At 42.6% G+C, this 17,080-nt stretch overlaps 1 protein-coding gene across 4 annotated transcripts in view; it reads right to left on the bottom strand.

Annotated features, from left to right (window-relative positions):
* Positions 1 to 17,080, bottom strand: part of PLCL2 (phospholipase C like 2) — a 98,221-nt gene that overhangs the window by 65,367 nt on the left and 15,774 nt on the right. The window contains exons 2-3 of one of the 4 annotated variants that reach the window (XM_077937061.1): positions 13,544 to 13,615; positions 7,794 to 8,399 (exon numbers count right to left, since the gene is read on the bottom strand). In XM_077937061.1, the coding sequence (XP_077793187.1) occupies positions 7,794 to 8,108 (315 nt within the window). In that variant the 5' untranslated portion in view covers positions 8,109 to 8,399; positions 13,544 to 13,615. Of the gene's footprint in view, positions 1 to 7,793; positions 8,400 to 8,527; positions 8,681 to 9,425; positions 9,571 to 9,609; positions 9,632 to 13,543; positions 13,616 to 17,080 lie in introns of those variants that run through there. The other 3 variants (XM_077937063.1, XM_028750598.2, XM_077937062.1) reach the window with 3 other exon arrangements.

The raw sequence follows: 17,080 nt of genomic DNA, 5'->3' as shown, positions 1-17,080 counted from the left end.
CTTTTTTAATTTATTTATTTAAAGCTGAAAAAACAGAGCATTTGGGTCCCCCCCAAAAAAACAACAACAATGTATTTAGGGGAAAGAAAAATAGTTTCCAAGTCTTTTAGAAGCATCATGGCAGGTTTGGGTATGTGAACAATGCAAATATGTACTGCAAGCAGATACATATGTTTTCCTGGGTGAGCTTGGTGCAGTCATTATCTCGCACCCTATACCTAAACTGCTTCACAGGGTTGTTGTGAAGACAAAATGAAGTGCAAAGAATCATATATGCTGCCTTGAGCTCCTTGGAAGATATATAAGACCTAAATGTAAAAAAACCAAACAAACACAGAATACAGTTAAACCCACCCACTACTCACACAGAAACATGGATACAAGCTTCTGTTTTCCTCTACAAACTAAATGCAGATTTTGCATGCATGACAAAAGCCAATAAACACTAAGGTAGTAAAGTCACATGCTCTGAATGTGCATGTAGCTGTTCATAATACACAACGATTGCTTCTATTTTGTGCTGACCTCAGGTGACGACTACAATCTTGGTATTGCATGCACAAGTGGGCATTACCCTGAAACACCAATGTCATATGTTTTGAGGGAGGAGCAATTTGAGTACAGTACTATGAAGGAGAGAAGCCTACTTCCCTAGGATTTCCATGTGGAAAAGCAACAGTGGAAGCATTGAAAATAACTTCCTCTGGCTGTTTTAGTGGGGGGGGAAAAGATTGGAAAAACTCAGCCCAGAATAAAGTCAGGCAATACATGCCTTGTTAAGAAGAGTTTGGATTTGATATCCCGCTTTATCACTACCCGAAGGAGTCTCAAAGCGGCTAACATTCTCCTTTCCCTTCCTCCCCCACAACAAACACTCTGTGAGGTGAGTGGGGCTGAGAGACTTCAAAGAAGTGTGACTGGCCCAAGGTCACCCAGCAGCTGCATGTGGAGGAGCAGGGAAGTGAACCCGGTTCACCAGATTACGAGACTACCGCTCTTAACCACTACACCACCCTGTTAGCAATGCCATTCCAGAGTTTTCCACAAACTCCTCTTTGGTGATTGCTACTGCACAGCTTTTGTACCTGCACTTCAAAGCTAGCTTTAAAAACTTGGCAGAGTATTTGAGGGGGGAGAGAGGAATTTTGATGGACCTATGCATCAGGAATATCTAGAATGAAGCTGCTTCCAGACAGAGGCTTAATACTGCACATTGGTTGTTAGCAATTGTTTGTTTTTGTAATTTAGAGGATTTTGTGCAGAAAATTCATTTTAAGCGGGGTTGCAGAATACAGGGTGGCATTTTGATGCCAATAATGTCATGTGGATGCTATGGAAAACTTGCATGAGCGGCACCTGTCTAGAAGCACGCAACTGTTTTTGAGAAATGTTGGATATGGCTCACAGGATTCTTCATATTTTGAACATGACTTCTGCAACTACGAAGAGCAGAAACTCTAGGTTTTGTTTCTCAAGCCAACATTCTACAGCAGAGTTGAAAGGCAGTGTGATCTTGCCAACAGCCAAGTAGAATTGGATTGGGAAGACCTGGGTTCTAATTTCAGCACTATCTTTAACAAACCTCTCTTTTTGGGAGGGGAGGGTTGGTGTGTTAGTGGAAGGAGATTCAGCTGGGCTCCTGTCTAATATTACAGACAGTGAAGAATGCCAATCCAGCCTTTGAAACAGTCATATCTTTGTATGAATGTGATTTCTATTTTTGTGATTCAAGCTGCAAAATACAACCCTAAAGTGTAAAAGCATTTTATTTTGCTATTAATACCAAGGACAGCCTTGTGAAGCATTTTTCTACCAATTTTGGTCATATGCAAATGAATTTATCCAACCGTAGCTGAAAGCTAAGTTTCCTAATCAAGATGATCTTTTTTCAGAGGCATAATATAGAATATTACTACTAAACAGTTCAAACAAGCTTTTGGACTCTGTAAGGAAGTAACAGCTACTATTTCCTAGTACCACAACATAGCTATGAATGCCTTTCTGGTCTGTCACTTGGCAGTGGGATGGCATCTTCACACATACACGAATAAGAACACATTCCAACCCTGTCCCACAAAAACACAAGACCAAACAAAACACACCAACACATTGCATGTTTAAGTCAAAAGGGCACAGCATCACAGAATCACCTGCAACAGTCAAGAGAAAAAAGGAGATGAACAAAGAATATAAATCACCCTAAGAATTAAATATAATTTTAAGAAATTCAAGATAGAAAACAGTGTGTAGTTCTCTACCAGTGTGACATGATTAAGCAGAAGCAAGTTCCTAAAGAAATCAGTTAAAATTATTGAGCTTAGGAAATCAAGTCATTTTTATCACTAGCAAAACCTGGCTGGCCAGCCATTTTAAGAAAAGCATTGTAAGACCTATTGAAATATCCCTTTCATAAGACGATAGGACTCACCTCCTTGTACATTGGCTTCCACTATATCTGAATTAGTACCAACACACTAATAAACCTACCTGGTCATTTTATTTGTTATCATCTGAAAAAAGCTTTAGGAAATCTTGGGTGCAAAAGTTAGATCCACAGACTTCCATGGGACTTACCCCAAGACTAAACATGTACAGGACTGCAACCTTAAAATGTCAACTGAGTTTTTTAACCAGATCTAATCCTTTGCCTTACATTCTTGCTAAACACCTATAAAATGCATCACAAGTATCGGTAAATATCGTTTACTGGTCTGAAGTTGTATTTTAGCAATGAAATATTTTATGTCATATATACATTTAGGACAGTCTTACAGTATTTAACTTGTTTCTGAACCTGAGATGAATGCTAACATAAAATATTTGCTCTATATCTGGGTTTGGTTTTTTGGTGTGCTCTTTTTTCTTTTCTTTTTTTACTACTTTGAAAAGTATGTAGTTTTGGAAACATTTTTTCTGTTTCCTGAGGTTTAGGTGGCTGTTGTATAAACAAAGAAGGACTCCAAGTAACAACAGCAAGACCTATTGGAGGGCTAGGTCCAGTCTAAACAGAGGCTGACAACCAACTTGATGAATTCCTGTCCTTTGTGATAGCATTATATATTTTTGCACAGACTAAACAATTCCTCTTAAAACAAATGAAGACTATGTTGAGTCATTCAACTCCTGGTTTTGTTGTAACATAGTGCCACAACAAAGCCAGCTTGACACATTGCAATAAATTATTTGCACTTTCTTTATATATCAAAGAGCTGATGAAGTTGTTCTAGTGATTATAAGCATTTAGGGCTGAGTGTGGATAACAACTGTTAGCAATAAAAACTGTTGGTCATTTTCTTCCGGGCATTTTCCTTTCTCCCCACCTCCATTCCCAGATCAATATGGAAAAGGAGCCCAAGTTCTGGAGTGCTCTGTTCATTACACCTTGGGCCATAGAAGCTACTATCATGGGGTTTTTTAGGATAAAGAAAGAAAAGAAAGAAAATGGTACTTCTAATTTGTCTATCTGTCCTAGTACTGTACATATAACAAAAGGGGGAAAGCAATCCTAACATGTTACCTTACAGCAGGGATGAAGTACCTGTGCCCCTACAGGTGTTGCTTACTCCAGCTTTCAACAGGCTTAATGAACATGCCCAATGGTCAAAGATGTAGGAATCTGCTAGTCCAACATCATCTGGCAGGTAACCTATTCCTGCTTTATAGTCATATACATACATACATATGAGATATGATGAAATAATCTGTGAAAAAGATGTCATTATTCCATTTCAGAAGTTTCTACTTTCAGTGTCCTTAGTATTGTTCCTTTGGGATAACCAAATTCTATTTTAACTGTCCAACAGTGGAGCAGACTCCCACGAGAGGTGGTGGTTGACATTCCTTCACTGGTGGTTTTTAAGCAAAGATTGGATGGCCACCTGTCATGTATGATCTAGTTAGGATTCCTGCAGTGCAAGGGGTTGGACTAGATGACCCTCGGGATCCCTTCCAACTCTACACTTCTAGGATTCTCACATGTAAATGGTATGTACATTCAGATGTGCTGTTAGTCAATCAAAATGTCAATTCAACTATAATTTCTAACTCCGTGGTTGGAGTAAAAACAAGAATGCCAATGCAGTACAGGTGCTAAGAGTTTCAGACTAAGGTTGGGGGAGACCCTGCTCTGAATCCCAACTCACCCAATGAAGCTCACTGAGTTACCTTGAAAGAGTCACTACCTTTCAGCCTAACCTTTCTTACACGATTGTTGCTATATGGGGAAAAAGAGAGGAGAACCACATCTGCTACCTCAAGCAACTTGGAGGAAGGGGAAGGATATAACAAATATTTTTGTTATATTTTTTAAGGCAAAGACATCTCCTTCCTAACTGCTTGTTTTAAAAACTACTCCGAAAGAAAACATGCAGGAACTGTGTTATAATGAGAAAGTGAAGCTTTAATAGGTTACTGGATTATAAATGTTACTAATGCATTGCCTTTTGTGGCATTTATCTCCAGCAGAAATTGAGAACATACCCTAACTTAAAGTAGGGGGAAGGAAAAAGCATGAACAGAAAAAATATTCTTGCTGCTGCTTTTCCAAAATGCGCGGAGAGCTAGAAATATTGTTTGCTATGCACAGGATCTCTGTGCAGAAGTGGTGCTTGCCCAATCCAGCAGGCTATGCAGGCAAGCTGTCCTACATGCCAAAATCATCTGGAAGTGGGAGGAAGGGAGGGCTAAGCCAGTAACAGGTTAAGAAAGCAAAAGACTTTCCAGTTTGCTAACAGCATTCATCAAGCCAGACTCACTGTCCAGCTTTTAAAAAGTGATAATGTAAATGTAAGCAGAGCACTTGTATACAGCAAAAGTAGGGACTCCCAATTAATTAAACAAACAAACCATATTGTATAACATCGTCACCATCAGTAACATATGCATAAAACTTCAATATACAGAACAGAGTTGAAGTTTGTCGTGCAACATCCCACTCCTAAATGGTTGTGTTAGCTTCAGCCAGATGAACACCATCACAGATAAAGCACTATTCTAAGAATGATCAAATGAGGTTCCATTTGCCATTTAGTTTCATAAAGTGCTGCACTGAAAACTCCTGTTGCAATCAGGAGTGCCCACGTGGTAAAACAACTCTAAGGGTTACAGATGGGGCATGTAAAATTGCAACACAGAAGCGGTCTACCACAGAGAAGTAGCACACAAGCCAGCCCTTTGAACGCAGAAATCCTCTTACTACAAATCCCGAGCACAGCACAGGGTCCCTAAAAAGTGGTGACAGTTCTTATGATTTTACATACGCAGCCAAGCCTAGCAACAAACCAAGGGTCAGGTTCCACAATGGATAAAACGGTGACTTCTGCTGGAACTGGAACACTACAGCCAAATCCTAAAGCCTGCTACCAAAGCAGAGCACTGTAGTTTTTTGCAAGCCCATACTTTTCGTAAGATTAAAATTGTTTACTCCAGCTCTCAACAAGCCTAGCCACTGTTCATAGAAATGTAATAGACTACACTGAGGGAAGAGGCTCAGAATGCCAGTATGGTGGGCACTGCTTAAACAACAGTACATTATTTGCATAAGCAGGCATTTATTATCATATTTGCACCTACATTTCAACATCAGTTTTTAGTATATAACTCAGGAGCTCCAGGTGTACTTGGCAGGTAGAAGCACCATTAAACAAAGATTAGTTTCAATAAGTAAGAATCCACATTTATGATGTTAAAATTATACTAAAGGAAGCAGTTACTTTAGTGCCACTAACTTACACAAGTTTTTTGCCAAACTCTTGTATTGGCAGCCACATACTTCAAAAAGAATGCCAACTGTAAAATAGATAATACAGTTGTGCTCAACTAAATGGAAAGTAACAGCTGACGCAAAAAACTCATATTATTTGCTTATGCTGCATGTCTATAGGGCAAGTATTTGCATAAACTTCAATATGGATATCCATAATCAATATCATGTTTAAAATTGCACATCTAGGGCTTTTAAATTTTTTGCATATGTATGAAGGTGACCTTGAACAATAAACAAATTCTGAATAAATTCCAAACCTTAGTTCATTTAAAATTCCTGTTCCCACTGAACTTGGTAGGACTTGCTTCCAAGTAAACACACATCAGACGTGGCTGTAAATATGGATGACACTCCAATGCAAAATAATTATCAGCCAAGGCATGTTAATAAGTAATATTTGGAGTTCACACCATGCTGAACCACTAATGGGAGTAATAATACGAAAGAGATAGTGAAGAAAGAAACTAACTTTATTTCTAAAAATACTTATATACCACTTTATCATAAAAAGAAAAACGTTAGGAAACAAATCTACAGTTTTAACCCATAGTTAGGTAGATGAACCACATAAGTCATAGATGTGTGGAAGGCAAAGTCCACTTTCAAGTTACCAAATTCTGAATCCCAATCCTAGCTTTAAAGCAAGCTACGGTTTGAAAAAAATGTTTCTTTTATTCCTACCCTTTTGAAGCACAAGCTTGCTACAGAAACTAAAAAAAACACACACCACTATTTAACAAACTCCAGTAATACAGTAATTATATTGTTGTTTGGACTACCAGGGATCACAATTGAAGAGTTATAAATTAACTCTGTGCTTGGTTCAAAAGATATTTTGGCAGGCTAAATGAATACAGTATTGAATTTATACCTAAACAAGAAGCAACAGAAGTTTGCCACTGTGCTGCAGATGTTTGTCACACAAGCATACTGCTGCAAGTGGTTAACAAACCTGCACCACCTCTCTCTGACAGGATGGGTGGGTGCAAGACTGTCAAATGCACTCTACCACTGACTGTCCTTGTTCTCCCCTTGATTCTGAAAACAAGATCCTGCAGCTTGCTGCACAACTTGAGATCGGCTGCTAATGGAGTATTCATTATAGAAACATTTCACTTTACAACATGCTACTGAAAATACCTGTTCTCAACAAGGAGATATCAGCTATGGACTTGCTGTATTCATACATACTGCAACTCTATTATTTTATGTAACTTTTAATGGAGCTCATCTGTGTTTAAAATTAACAGTATGGGTTATATGCCATTCAGCTATTATGAATCCTATGCCCTGTAGCAATCAAAGATAAATTACTGTCATGTTTTTTAAAAAAATAAACCAACTGTTTTCTTTAAAACTATTAAGACTTATAGCCAGGAATCCTTCATTTTGTGAATCTATGATTCACCTACCAGCATTGTCTTATCTCCCCGTACCTGTTTGATATGTGACAATAATATCTAGAAAGTAATTAAGAAAGGCTAAGACTATAGGCATAAACTGCCATAAACAACCTCTTGATGGATGCGCTGTCACCTTTAGGAGGGCGTTCATCTTTCTTCCCCCTCACCCACGTCATTTATCCTTGGTTTTCACATCACTTGCTGTGCGTCTGTCAACAGGATACAAAATTGCTCTGCACAGGTGCACCCAGCATCCCACAGAATCAGCAAAAACCTGCGTAGTCTGAAATCTCTGCATGGCAAGCTGATTCCGTACTTAACTAGGCAGCAGTACCTTCCTTCCTTCTTTCAATTCAGAAGCACTAGTTCTCGCTCCCCCCCCCCAATGCCCCCAACTTTACCTCTTTATACAGACACAGGCACCAAAGCTCCACACTCATATAATCAAAATTCAATGGCCAGGTTGTGTCCTCCCCCCGCTTTAAAGCTGTGTGTTCACCTGCACAAGTCAGCAGACACATTTACTGCTACATACACCTGGAGCCTGGAATTTGTGCATGTCCAGTTCCATCATCCCCTTTCCCACCCCCAAATAGCAGAGAACCCCAGGTAGCACATCCTCTTACCTTGATGATGCTCGTTTTCTTGGGGTGACCAGGTTTGCCATCTGGCTGCAGGGTGGGACATCCTCTCTCTGTGGCAGGGCTGCCAGACTGAGTAGACTCTGTCTCTTCTCTGGTGCCCATCAGAGCACAGTCCCCATTGGAGACCCCGTTGCCGGCACTGTCCAAGTGGGTTCTTGCAACCCCACCACCTCCTCCTCCACCACCACCACCTTCCCCATCTCCCGCTTTGAAGGCCACCTTCCCGTGTGCAGGGCTTGGGGAGGAGGCTATGCCCCCACTGCTGGTGCCACCCCCTCTGCTGCCAAACTCCGCCATCAGCCTCGCCAGTTCTAGAGGAGCAACAATATCGACGACCCTTCTCTTCTCCTCCCTCCTCCTCCTCCTGCTGCTGCTGCAGCAGCAGCTCGGCGATGATGATGATTGGGCTTCTCCTCCTTCCGCTTTTTCTTTCTTTCTTTCTCCTCCCCGATATATGCAAAGGCTCTAAAGAGGCGGGTTGCAAAACTCTCCCGTCTCCGACCGTCGGTCAAACTGCAAAGGTTGCAAAGCGCCGGAGCGATCGCACGGATCCCGGTTCCGCCAGCGCCAGCCGTGGCTTTTCAGCACCTGGGAGAGGAAACAAGAGAGAGAAGGAGGGAGGGGGGGTAAAGAGGGGGGCGGGATGAAACGTGACAACCAGCTCTCAAATGAGGCGCACGAAACAATAAACATACTTTGTAAAAAATACGACGTACTGCATGCATCCGGTGGGGCGGCGATGCACCGCCTTACACACATACACACACACACGCAAAGCGGCGTGCACGGAGAGGTGAAGGATAGGGGTCCTCCCCGAAACACAACAACAAAGGCGCTCTCCCCGAGGGAGGAGGGAGGGGAGGAGACAAGAGAGCTCCCCCCACCCCCATAAGGAGCTAGAGGCACGGGCGCGCGCGAGGCGCAGCACCCTCGCAAAAAAGGCGGCAGCTGCTGCTGCCGTCGCTACTAAACCAACAGCGACTTCAAAGCAGCGGTGATTATTTGTGCATTATCTGGAAGGCGGGGAGGAGAGCGAGCAAGCTCTGAGAGGAAGTCGCGCGGCCAGGCACTTCCTCACAATATCGATGCTTGCTTGCATCGTCCTCCTCCCGCTCGCCGTTATAATTCCCGCGTGCGCGGGGGGCCAAGGAGCGCCTCCTTCCCTTCCTCGCCGGAGAGCCGTCCCGCCTCTTTGTGTCCTCTCCTACCGGCTGCACACGCAGCTGAGGGCACTGCAGTGGCGCCTCGGAAGCCTCCACCTGTGCCGACACGGGGACACACGCGCGCGCGCGCGAGAAAGTCAGCACACGCAGAGAGCCGCCTTGTACACACACGTATATACACACACACGTACACGTACACGTACACACGCCCCTCTTCCTCCAGCACCCAGGGGCATTTTTACGCGCTACTCTTAACCTGCCCCTCCCCGCCACCGGGCAGGCAAGCAAGAGCACGCGCGCGCCCCTCCCCGGTTTCTGGGCTCCAGGGCAGCACCTCTCTCTCGCGCGCGCAGGGTCCCCCAAACTGCCCTTCCCCGCGCACAGGCGAGCTGTCACTTTTCCCGCCTTCCTTTCCAGCAGCTCTCCCTCCCCGTCCAAAGAATGCGCACACCTCCACGGCAAGGTGACAGAGTCGCCGCCGCTGCTGCTCTCGGCATGGCCGCAGTTAGAGCAGGCGTCCCCTCCCTTCCCGCTTCCCCGCTATGGTCGCCGCCTCTGCCTGAAGCCGGATACGCGCCGAGAGACTGATTCATGTGCCTGGGCTGTGCTTTCCCCCACCCCGTCTCTTGCCTCACCCGTTAGGAGAAAGGGTGGCGGCGGCTGCCGCGGCTTCCCTCCTGGGCTGCCTGAGGTAAAGGGGCAGCTGCGAGCGTGACGCCGGAGCGCCCCCGCCTGTGGGAAGGCAGGGAAAAGCCCCGCGAAAACAGCCCCCGCCTCCGTCTAATTGCCTGTGCGTATCTTGCACCGGTGCCGGCTGGGCCCGACCCAGTTGTCAATCAGACGGACGAGCACCGCTCAGATTGGGCAGCCGCCCAGCACCCCCTCCGGCAAGTCCAACACACTACAGTGGAGCCGAGGGAGGGAGAAGCCAATCTGTCAGGCAAATGTTGCCCACTCGGGGTGACCTGGCGCTTTGCCTTCACAGACCCTCCTTCCTTTTTACACCCCCCCCCCCCAATAACCAGTTGCTTGGGGTTGTTTTAATGGTGAAGGAACTCAGCCTAAAGTGCTCTTCCTTCATATTCCTTTCATTTTTTTTGCTTTTCAACACACCTTCCTCTCCTGACCTCTTCTTCCAGGGCTATTTTCCTTGGTCTCTCATTTTATTTTGTTTTTTAAAACCGCACTTTTTACCTTGATGCGAACAACCGCGTGTGACATGGCACTTTCACAAATGGGTTTAATTGTTTTGTTTTCATTTTCCGCTTCTGTGATTGAATCTAAAGCCTCGTTTGGCTAGAACATGCGTTCCATTTAAAACTGGCTCTCTCCTGCGTTAATAATGCGCAGAAGAAGTGATACATTCCAGACTAAAATGCATTCTCGGCTTCACTTGTAAAAATGCCCTCAGGACTTTCAGTGGTTAACCCATCAGACCATCTGGATTGGGTTAGAGTCACATTCCTGGACAATCAATCCTTTTCCTGTCCATTAATGGCTTCCAAAGTGTAAATCAAATTGAAATGGATGTGTGTACATGCCGTATGCTCAAGGACATATAGATGACGCTTCCAAAAAGAGGCAGAGAGCAGACAAAACAAAAACAACAGAATAAGTGTGCTGATAATAAAAGGATATATGTGTTTTTTACACATGCTTTCCATACACCAACCACATCATGACAGCCCAGAGCACATTCTTGATGTGAAGTCTACCAGCCACTTAATGACCACAAAGCCTGCCCTTATACAAGCATACTGGCATTTCAGGTAAATTATATAATTATATTAATAATAAATTATTTTTCAGCCTTCTGCATGCTGTACAAAAATGCAAAAGGGATCCTGTGAAAACAGGCAGCATAATGGTCACACAAGAGTTCACTCTTTCACTTTTGTTTTAATTGATGTGCTATAGCTACTACCCCCTTGCTGTTTACTCACTAACTTTAATACAAACACACACCAAAAGGGTTTGGGGAAGGAAACACCTCTGCTTCACTCACTCTCTTTTGCTACCTAGATCATTGGTTCCCAAATAGCTAACAACTGTGGACCCCCTGTTTTTCAAAAGCCAAGCCACAGACCCCCTACTTTTGAAAACTTTGATATCCCTATGGTAGTTTTAGTTATGTGAATGGTGCCACGGACCCTGAGTAGGCTATGCAGACCCCCTGGGGTCCATGGACCACCCAACTGGGAACCACTGACCTTGATAATCTACACTAAGCATCTCAAAGTTGGTTAAGGAGCAATGACTGAATCTGCATTAAATGAGTCTGTGTTAAATGAATTCGAGTAAATACATTTAAGTGACATCATGGAAGATAAAGTTGAAAGAGAGATTAGACGGTTTGATAAAGCAACTGCAATATTAACAGCACATGGCAGAACCGAATCTGTCATGGCCCTGAAAACACTTTGCAAAAGAAAACAGATATTGTGGAAGTGTTTAAAAGAGGAATGGAATAACTTGATAGACAAAGCTTTAGCACAGTTGAAGAAGGAAAAGAAGGATTGCATCCTAAATACACTTTCTAGGGTGTAAACCCCACTGAATACAGTGGAATGTCCTTCTGAGTAATAGGATAGGATTACTCATGAATTTCCTTCTGAGTAAACAAGCATATAACCATCTCTGAATGTACAACAAGGCAGAAGCAAGAAAGGATAAAAGCGGGGTGAAGAAAAGAGGTCTGGAACAGACGGAGACTAGTTTGAAAGTGACACAGAAATCCACAGGGGGTCAGTATAAGTGATGGGCTGTGTCATTGCCTATAGGAGAGAAAATGCAGAACAGAAAGAAGCAGCAAGGCTTTTCAAAGGACATTTTTTAAAAAATCACTGACGTACAAGTACATGCATTGCAACATGACAAAATAAATAACAAAAACAAACATGAATAAATAAGTCTATAACAAATACTGTAGGAATGAAATAACAGCCCCAAAGACTTACTTACAGTAATTATGTTATAATTTGCTTTATAAGACAAGCGTCTTTTCAAAATAATAATTGAGATGATGGAGGATAAAACTCCCAAGAGACCTTCACTGATGTGAGAAATGAAAGGAAACCACTTCTCAAAAAAGGAATTTTGTATAGCTGTGTGTTTTTGTAAGTCTGCTCTGTGATGCATTAACTTTTTGAGCAATTGGGGGGGGAACCAACACAGAGATTACAACTGGCAACACAAGGGGTGTTATTGGAAAAAGCAGGTACTTTGCCCTCCCCCCTCCCCTCTGAACAAATCTTCATTCAAACTGCACAGCCTCCACATGACCTTCAAATGGGGCTTGTTGGTTGTCACTTGTAGAGCAACATGAAGCTGAGTTTTGCTGTAGCTATCAAATGTGCAGTTTTCACCATATCCAGTCCCATAACTTAGACCAATGCAGATATCCCAGTACAGTGAAAAGAAGCTAAGAGATGGAATATCAACCATTTAAAAGACAGAAGACAAGTTGACTAGGAATAGGATAGAAAATAGATTTTGTTTGGAAAGAAAGATAGCTGAAAACTTAGTAACAGTCATTTTAGATGAGTAGAATAGAGGACATCGGCAAGATAACTAAAGAACAGAAAGAACATGCTGTGCACCCACTGCTGAAAGACAGCAAGAATCAGGAGTGAAAACTAGGGAGACGAAATGTTAGAAGACAAATGGAAGAGGAGACAAACATTGTCTTAATGGCATTGATGCTCAGCCATGTCAGTCCTCTGATTCAGTATGTTTCTGTTTCCTATTTCTCCATTTAGAAAAGCACTGTACAATTAAAAATCCTTTGTTGGTGGATACCAATGTATTAAAATAGTCACTAGGCACATTCCACCATACATTACAGTGTACACTAACATTCCAAGGTCACAAGTCTATTCACCTCAATTTAAGCATGTCTACAATGAATTCAGTTGGCTTGACATCTGATGGAACATGCATAAGATTCAGCAGCATGGCTGCTATTGATGGAGTGTCTGTGAGCTGTGTCCAGAAAGAAAGTTAAGTCCTTGACTTGGGTTAGGACTCCCTTTGCTAGTCTACCACAGCAGCAAAACAGAGGGAGGAAAGGAAACAGGCAAAGTAAAACCTGATGTTGCCACCTTAATTATGATACTGGTTTCTCTTGTCCCATAGAGAGAGCCTTGCTACTGTTATTCTGGTCCATCCTAGCTTTGCCTTCCTGGTGGATTTTGCTTATTGGTTCAAAATAGGTGTGTAAAATTTATCTCCCCTCTTAAATGCCTCATGGAACCTGTAGGTTTCCAAGGCAAGACCCTGAAAGAGTCCTTGTATTTTTAGGAGTTGCATGGAGAAGGTAATTTTACCTGGTGTGTCTTTTTCTCCACCACAACCCTTAGTTTAGCTTGTTTAATAATTTCAAATTACACCCAGAATATACTATTAAATGCATTTCTAAATGTAAGTCTGTAAGAATTTTTCATGTAGAAAATGTAGTTAGAAAAATGCACTTGCTAACAGCAGAGAAGAGGTCATTTTCATTTAACTTTTTTTTTTTAAACCAATAACAAAATTAAGAACTAATCAATAACAAAATAACCAGTCAATTACCTAATAAATGCTGCTGGCCCAAAATCAATGGTTGTGTCTCATTGCTTGTACTGTTTGTGCTGTTTCTACATCCTGTTGGTGACAAGGAAAAAAACAGATATAAAAAGAGAATTCCTGGATGCATGGCTCCAAGTTTGGGGCAAGTACTCTGTGTAGAGAGAACCCCAGCAGAGATTTAAAATCACAATATGCAGTAAAGTGTGGAAATATAAGCTGCTCAAACCTGAGTTCCAAAATACTCCCCTCTTCAACCAGCATAGCAAAAGACCACACATTTTGTTAGTTTAAAATGGTGTACTTGCAAACTCTCCAAAGGTTGGGTTCGTGTGCTTTTCCATACAGCATTCATAAAACACAGGCTTAGTTACTAGGCTTAGTTACAGTGGTGAAAGTTCCTAAATTATTGGTATAAGATTTCAAGGGAGGCTTGTTAGAACCATGTGGTCTGAACTTGGAAAAACCAGCTCAGACCTCTTTACATATGAAGCTTATTAGGGAGACTGGGGGAACAATAGGCTTGATTACCTAGTCCCTCCCAAGGTGAGCTAAGCCTGGCAGGGCAGTTCACTCAATGGCATTAACCCTTTCACACATTCCCTTCATGCATTAATTAGACTTAAGCATACTGGTTGTATGAGGTTAGTTATCCCACACATCCAATGTTCTAGGGCAGGCATAGGCAAACTCAGCCCTCCAGATGTTTTGGGACTACAACTCCCACCATCCCTAGCTAACAGAACCAGTGGTCAGGGATGATGGGAGTTGTAGTCCCAAAACATCTGGAGGACTGAGTTTGCCTATGCCTGTTCTAGGGAAAAGATTTGGTTGTTTTTAGCTTTCCACATGCATAAATATTATTCAAACTGTTTTCTGAACAGATTCGGTAGTCCTTAATCTTACAAATATATTAACGTGCACACTTTTTACCAGATATTATAAGAACAATTCATATAAAAATTCCAGACCATTTGAAATGCTAACTACTGGGGATCAATGCAATCATCAAGAAATAGATAAAACTATGCCTAAATTGCTAGTGTTAAATCCACAGATTGGGCTGGATTTATTTTTTGTGTTGCTTCACAAATTAAATTAAATGGCAGGCTGAAATTAAGTATGGATTTACAGTAACATCTTTAGATCTACAAACCCTTCTGGACAAACAGTCTCTCCCTCATTAGCCTCAAATTAAAATTCTGAATTTAAAAGCTGCAGGAACCCCGAGTTATTAGAATTCTTTGTCATGTAGCCTCTCCAGCAGCGCAGTGAACATGAGTAATGATTTCAGCCATTTTGCCACTTAAAATGCAAGTACAGAACCATCTCCTTGCCACTGCTGATCAGACTGATAACAAAATTTGACTTCTGCATCAGTACAGTATAGCATGATAACGGATATTGTAAGAGCTGCAGCATTAACATTAAACTTTGGCAGAATGCTCCTAAAGCATGCTGGCCATAAAGAGATTATCCTATGCAGAGGTTGTTCATGGCAAAAGATGTCTAGCTATAAATCTCTCTGAATATATGCTTAATGAATCTGTGATGCCAACAAGCATCAATGAAATAAGTTTGGGAAGCAAGGACATGTTGTAATTGTGATGAGATTTCGTGTTAATGCCTGAGCCTTGTATTCATGCTGCTTCTCCCCTTCTCTACCTCCTCTGGCACAGTTATACTGAGGAGATCAGAAGCATTGGCTTCCTTTTCAATGAACTGCAGCTTAGCTTTACTTCCAGGCCCTAAACTATGGTTAATCTTGACTATGGATTGTTGAAACAAGCAATTTTCCCAAACTACAATTTGCAATTGAGCTGGTTTATTAAACCTGTTTTGTCTGGGATTGCACAAATCTAGACTCTCAGGCCATAGTGGACTGTCTCAGAAGGACACTGGACTTCTCAGAGACAAAGCAGAACCTGTATGAGTTCAACGCAGGGACTCCTGGAGCACCTTGCGGTGCCTCAGCAATCCAAACATCAAAAAAACTGCTGCAAAGTGTCTGCTAAAAGTGAACTGAGAATCTCTAATCTTATCATATAAGGAAAACACCAGAGTGGGGTGATGGGGGAAAGGACATTAAACATCAGTACAGGGAAAGGGCAAAGTGAGAGCTGACAAGTTATAATCAGAGGGAATGGGTTTACCCAGAAAGCAAATCCCTTTAATTCTTTTCTTCAACCAACTTTAAAGGTAATGATAGCCTTTGGAACGATTTCTCTACAGTTTGGCAGGCTTATTGCCCCAGGGCACATATCTCAAGTCTTCAATTTTTAGACTAATTGCCCACAAGCACTAGGAAAACACCCTAAAACTGTGAAGGTTGCCCTTGTGGGTAAACCATTGCAGATATCATTCTGAAATTTGACAGAATTCAATCTGGCCTGTAAATGTCATCCAATTCCACCCCAAAATAAGTTCTAAAAATTCCCCTTTAGGAAAAGGAAGAAATTTGAACTTTAGAAGATGCCCTGCACACACACACACACACACACACACACACACACACTGAATTTGCCTGTAATTTGGCAGGCTTTATTCATTCCAGAAGGGTAGCATACCTGCAGATTTCATCCACTTTTGTCAAAAGGGAAGCAAAGCAAACTTGGGCAGACCCTAAGGCAAATCAGCAGCCCTACAGCGTGTTCCTGACTGAGATGGGTTGTTTTTCAAAGCACTGAATTGATGTCCAAACCAAATCTTGAAGTCCTTGTCTCGTGTCTAGCATCAGAACTCAGGTGCCACAATGGTTGTCTAGCAGCACAATCAGCGGTGGAGGCAGTGCACCCAGGGGCGGAGTGAGCCTCCCATAAGGGCGGGACGCACCGTGGGGCCTCCAGAGTCTGCTTGCCTCCTCCCACTCAGCCGCCCTACAGCTGGGGGGGGGGAGGCAGTGGGTGGACCATTTGGGCAGCGTGGAGGCTGAAGACCCAAGCCACTGCGTCTTTCCCAGGAGAGACGTGTGGCTCGAGTGTGCTGCAGCCCCCGCGGTGAGTGCCGCCCGGCATTTTGTCAGCCCCCTCAGTGGTGACACCCGGGGTGGCCCGCACCCCCGTTCCTCCACCCCTGGCCACAATATCCAATCATCAACAGGATGCATTTGCCATACAGTCTGTGTACTGTTTTTGATAAGAGGGGGAACAATTGTTCAAGCACAGCCTTATCATAATCATAATCAAATGTTAAGATTCTGCAGATTTGTACCTGTGATGATGATGGCTATAAATTAACTTCCTCCTTATTTTTTTGAGCAGAAGTAAGAAAAAAAACCACACCCCAGAGAATCAACTCTGAGTCACATGCACTTAAACTGAAACACATAGGTTTTCCTGAAAAGATGAGGATAACAAATCTGTTCTAGATTGACTTATTAATAGATACAGATTTTTGTCTCATTCCCTGTTTGAAATCTCTAAGACCAGCAAGGTCGCAAGGGGGATACACACACACACACACACACACACACACACACACACATACTTACAGCTGAGAGTGAGAAACCAAGAGAAAAAGTAATTTTCTTCACATAAATGTTAA

This window comes from Podarcis muralis, chromosome 12 (genome assembly GCF_964188315.1).
Source record: "Podarcis muralis chromosome 12, rPodMur119.hap1.1, whole genome shotgun sequence".
Classification (NCBI taxonomy): Eukaryota; Metazoa; Chordata; class Lepidosauria; order Squamata; family Lacertidae; genus Podarcis; species Podarcis muralis.
This window is presented reverse-complemented; position numbering and strand designations above follow the sequence as displayed.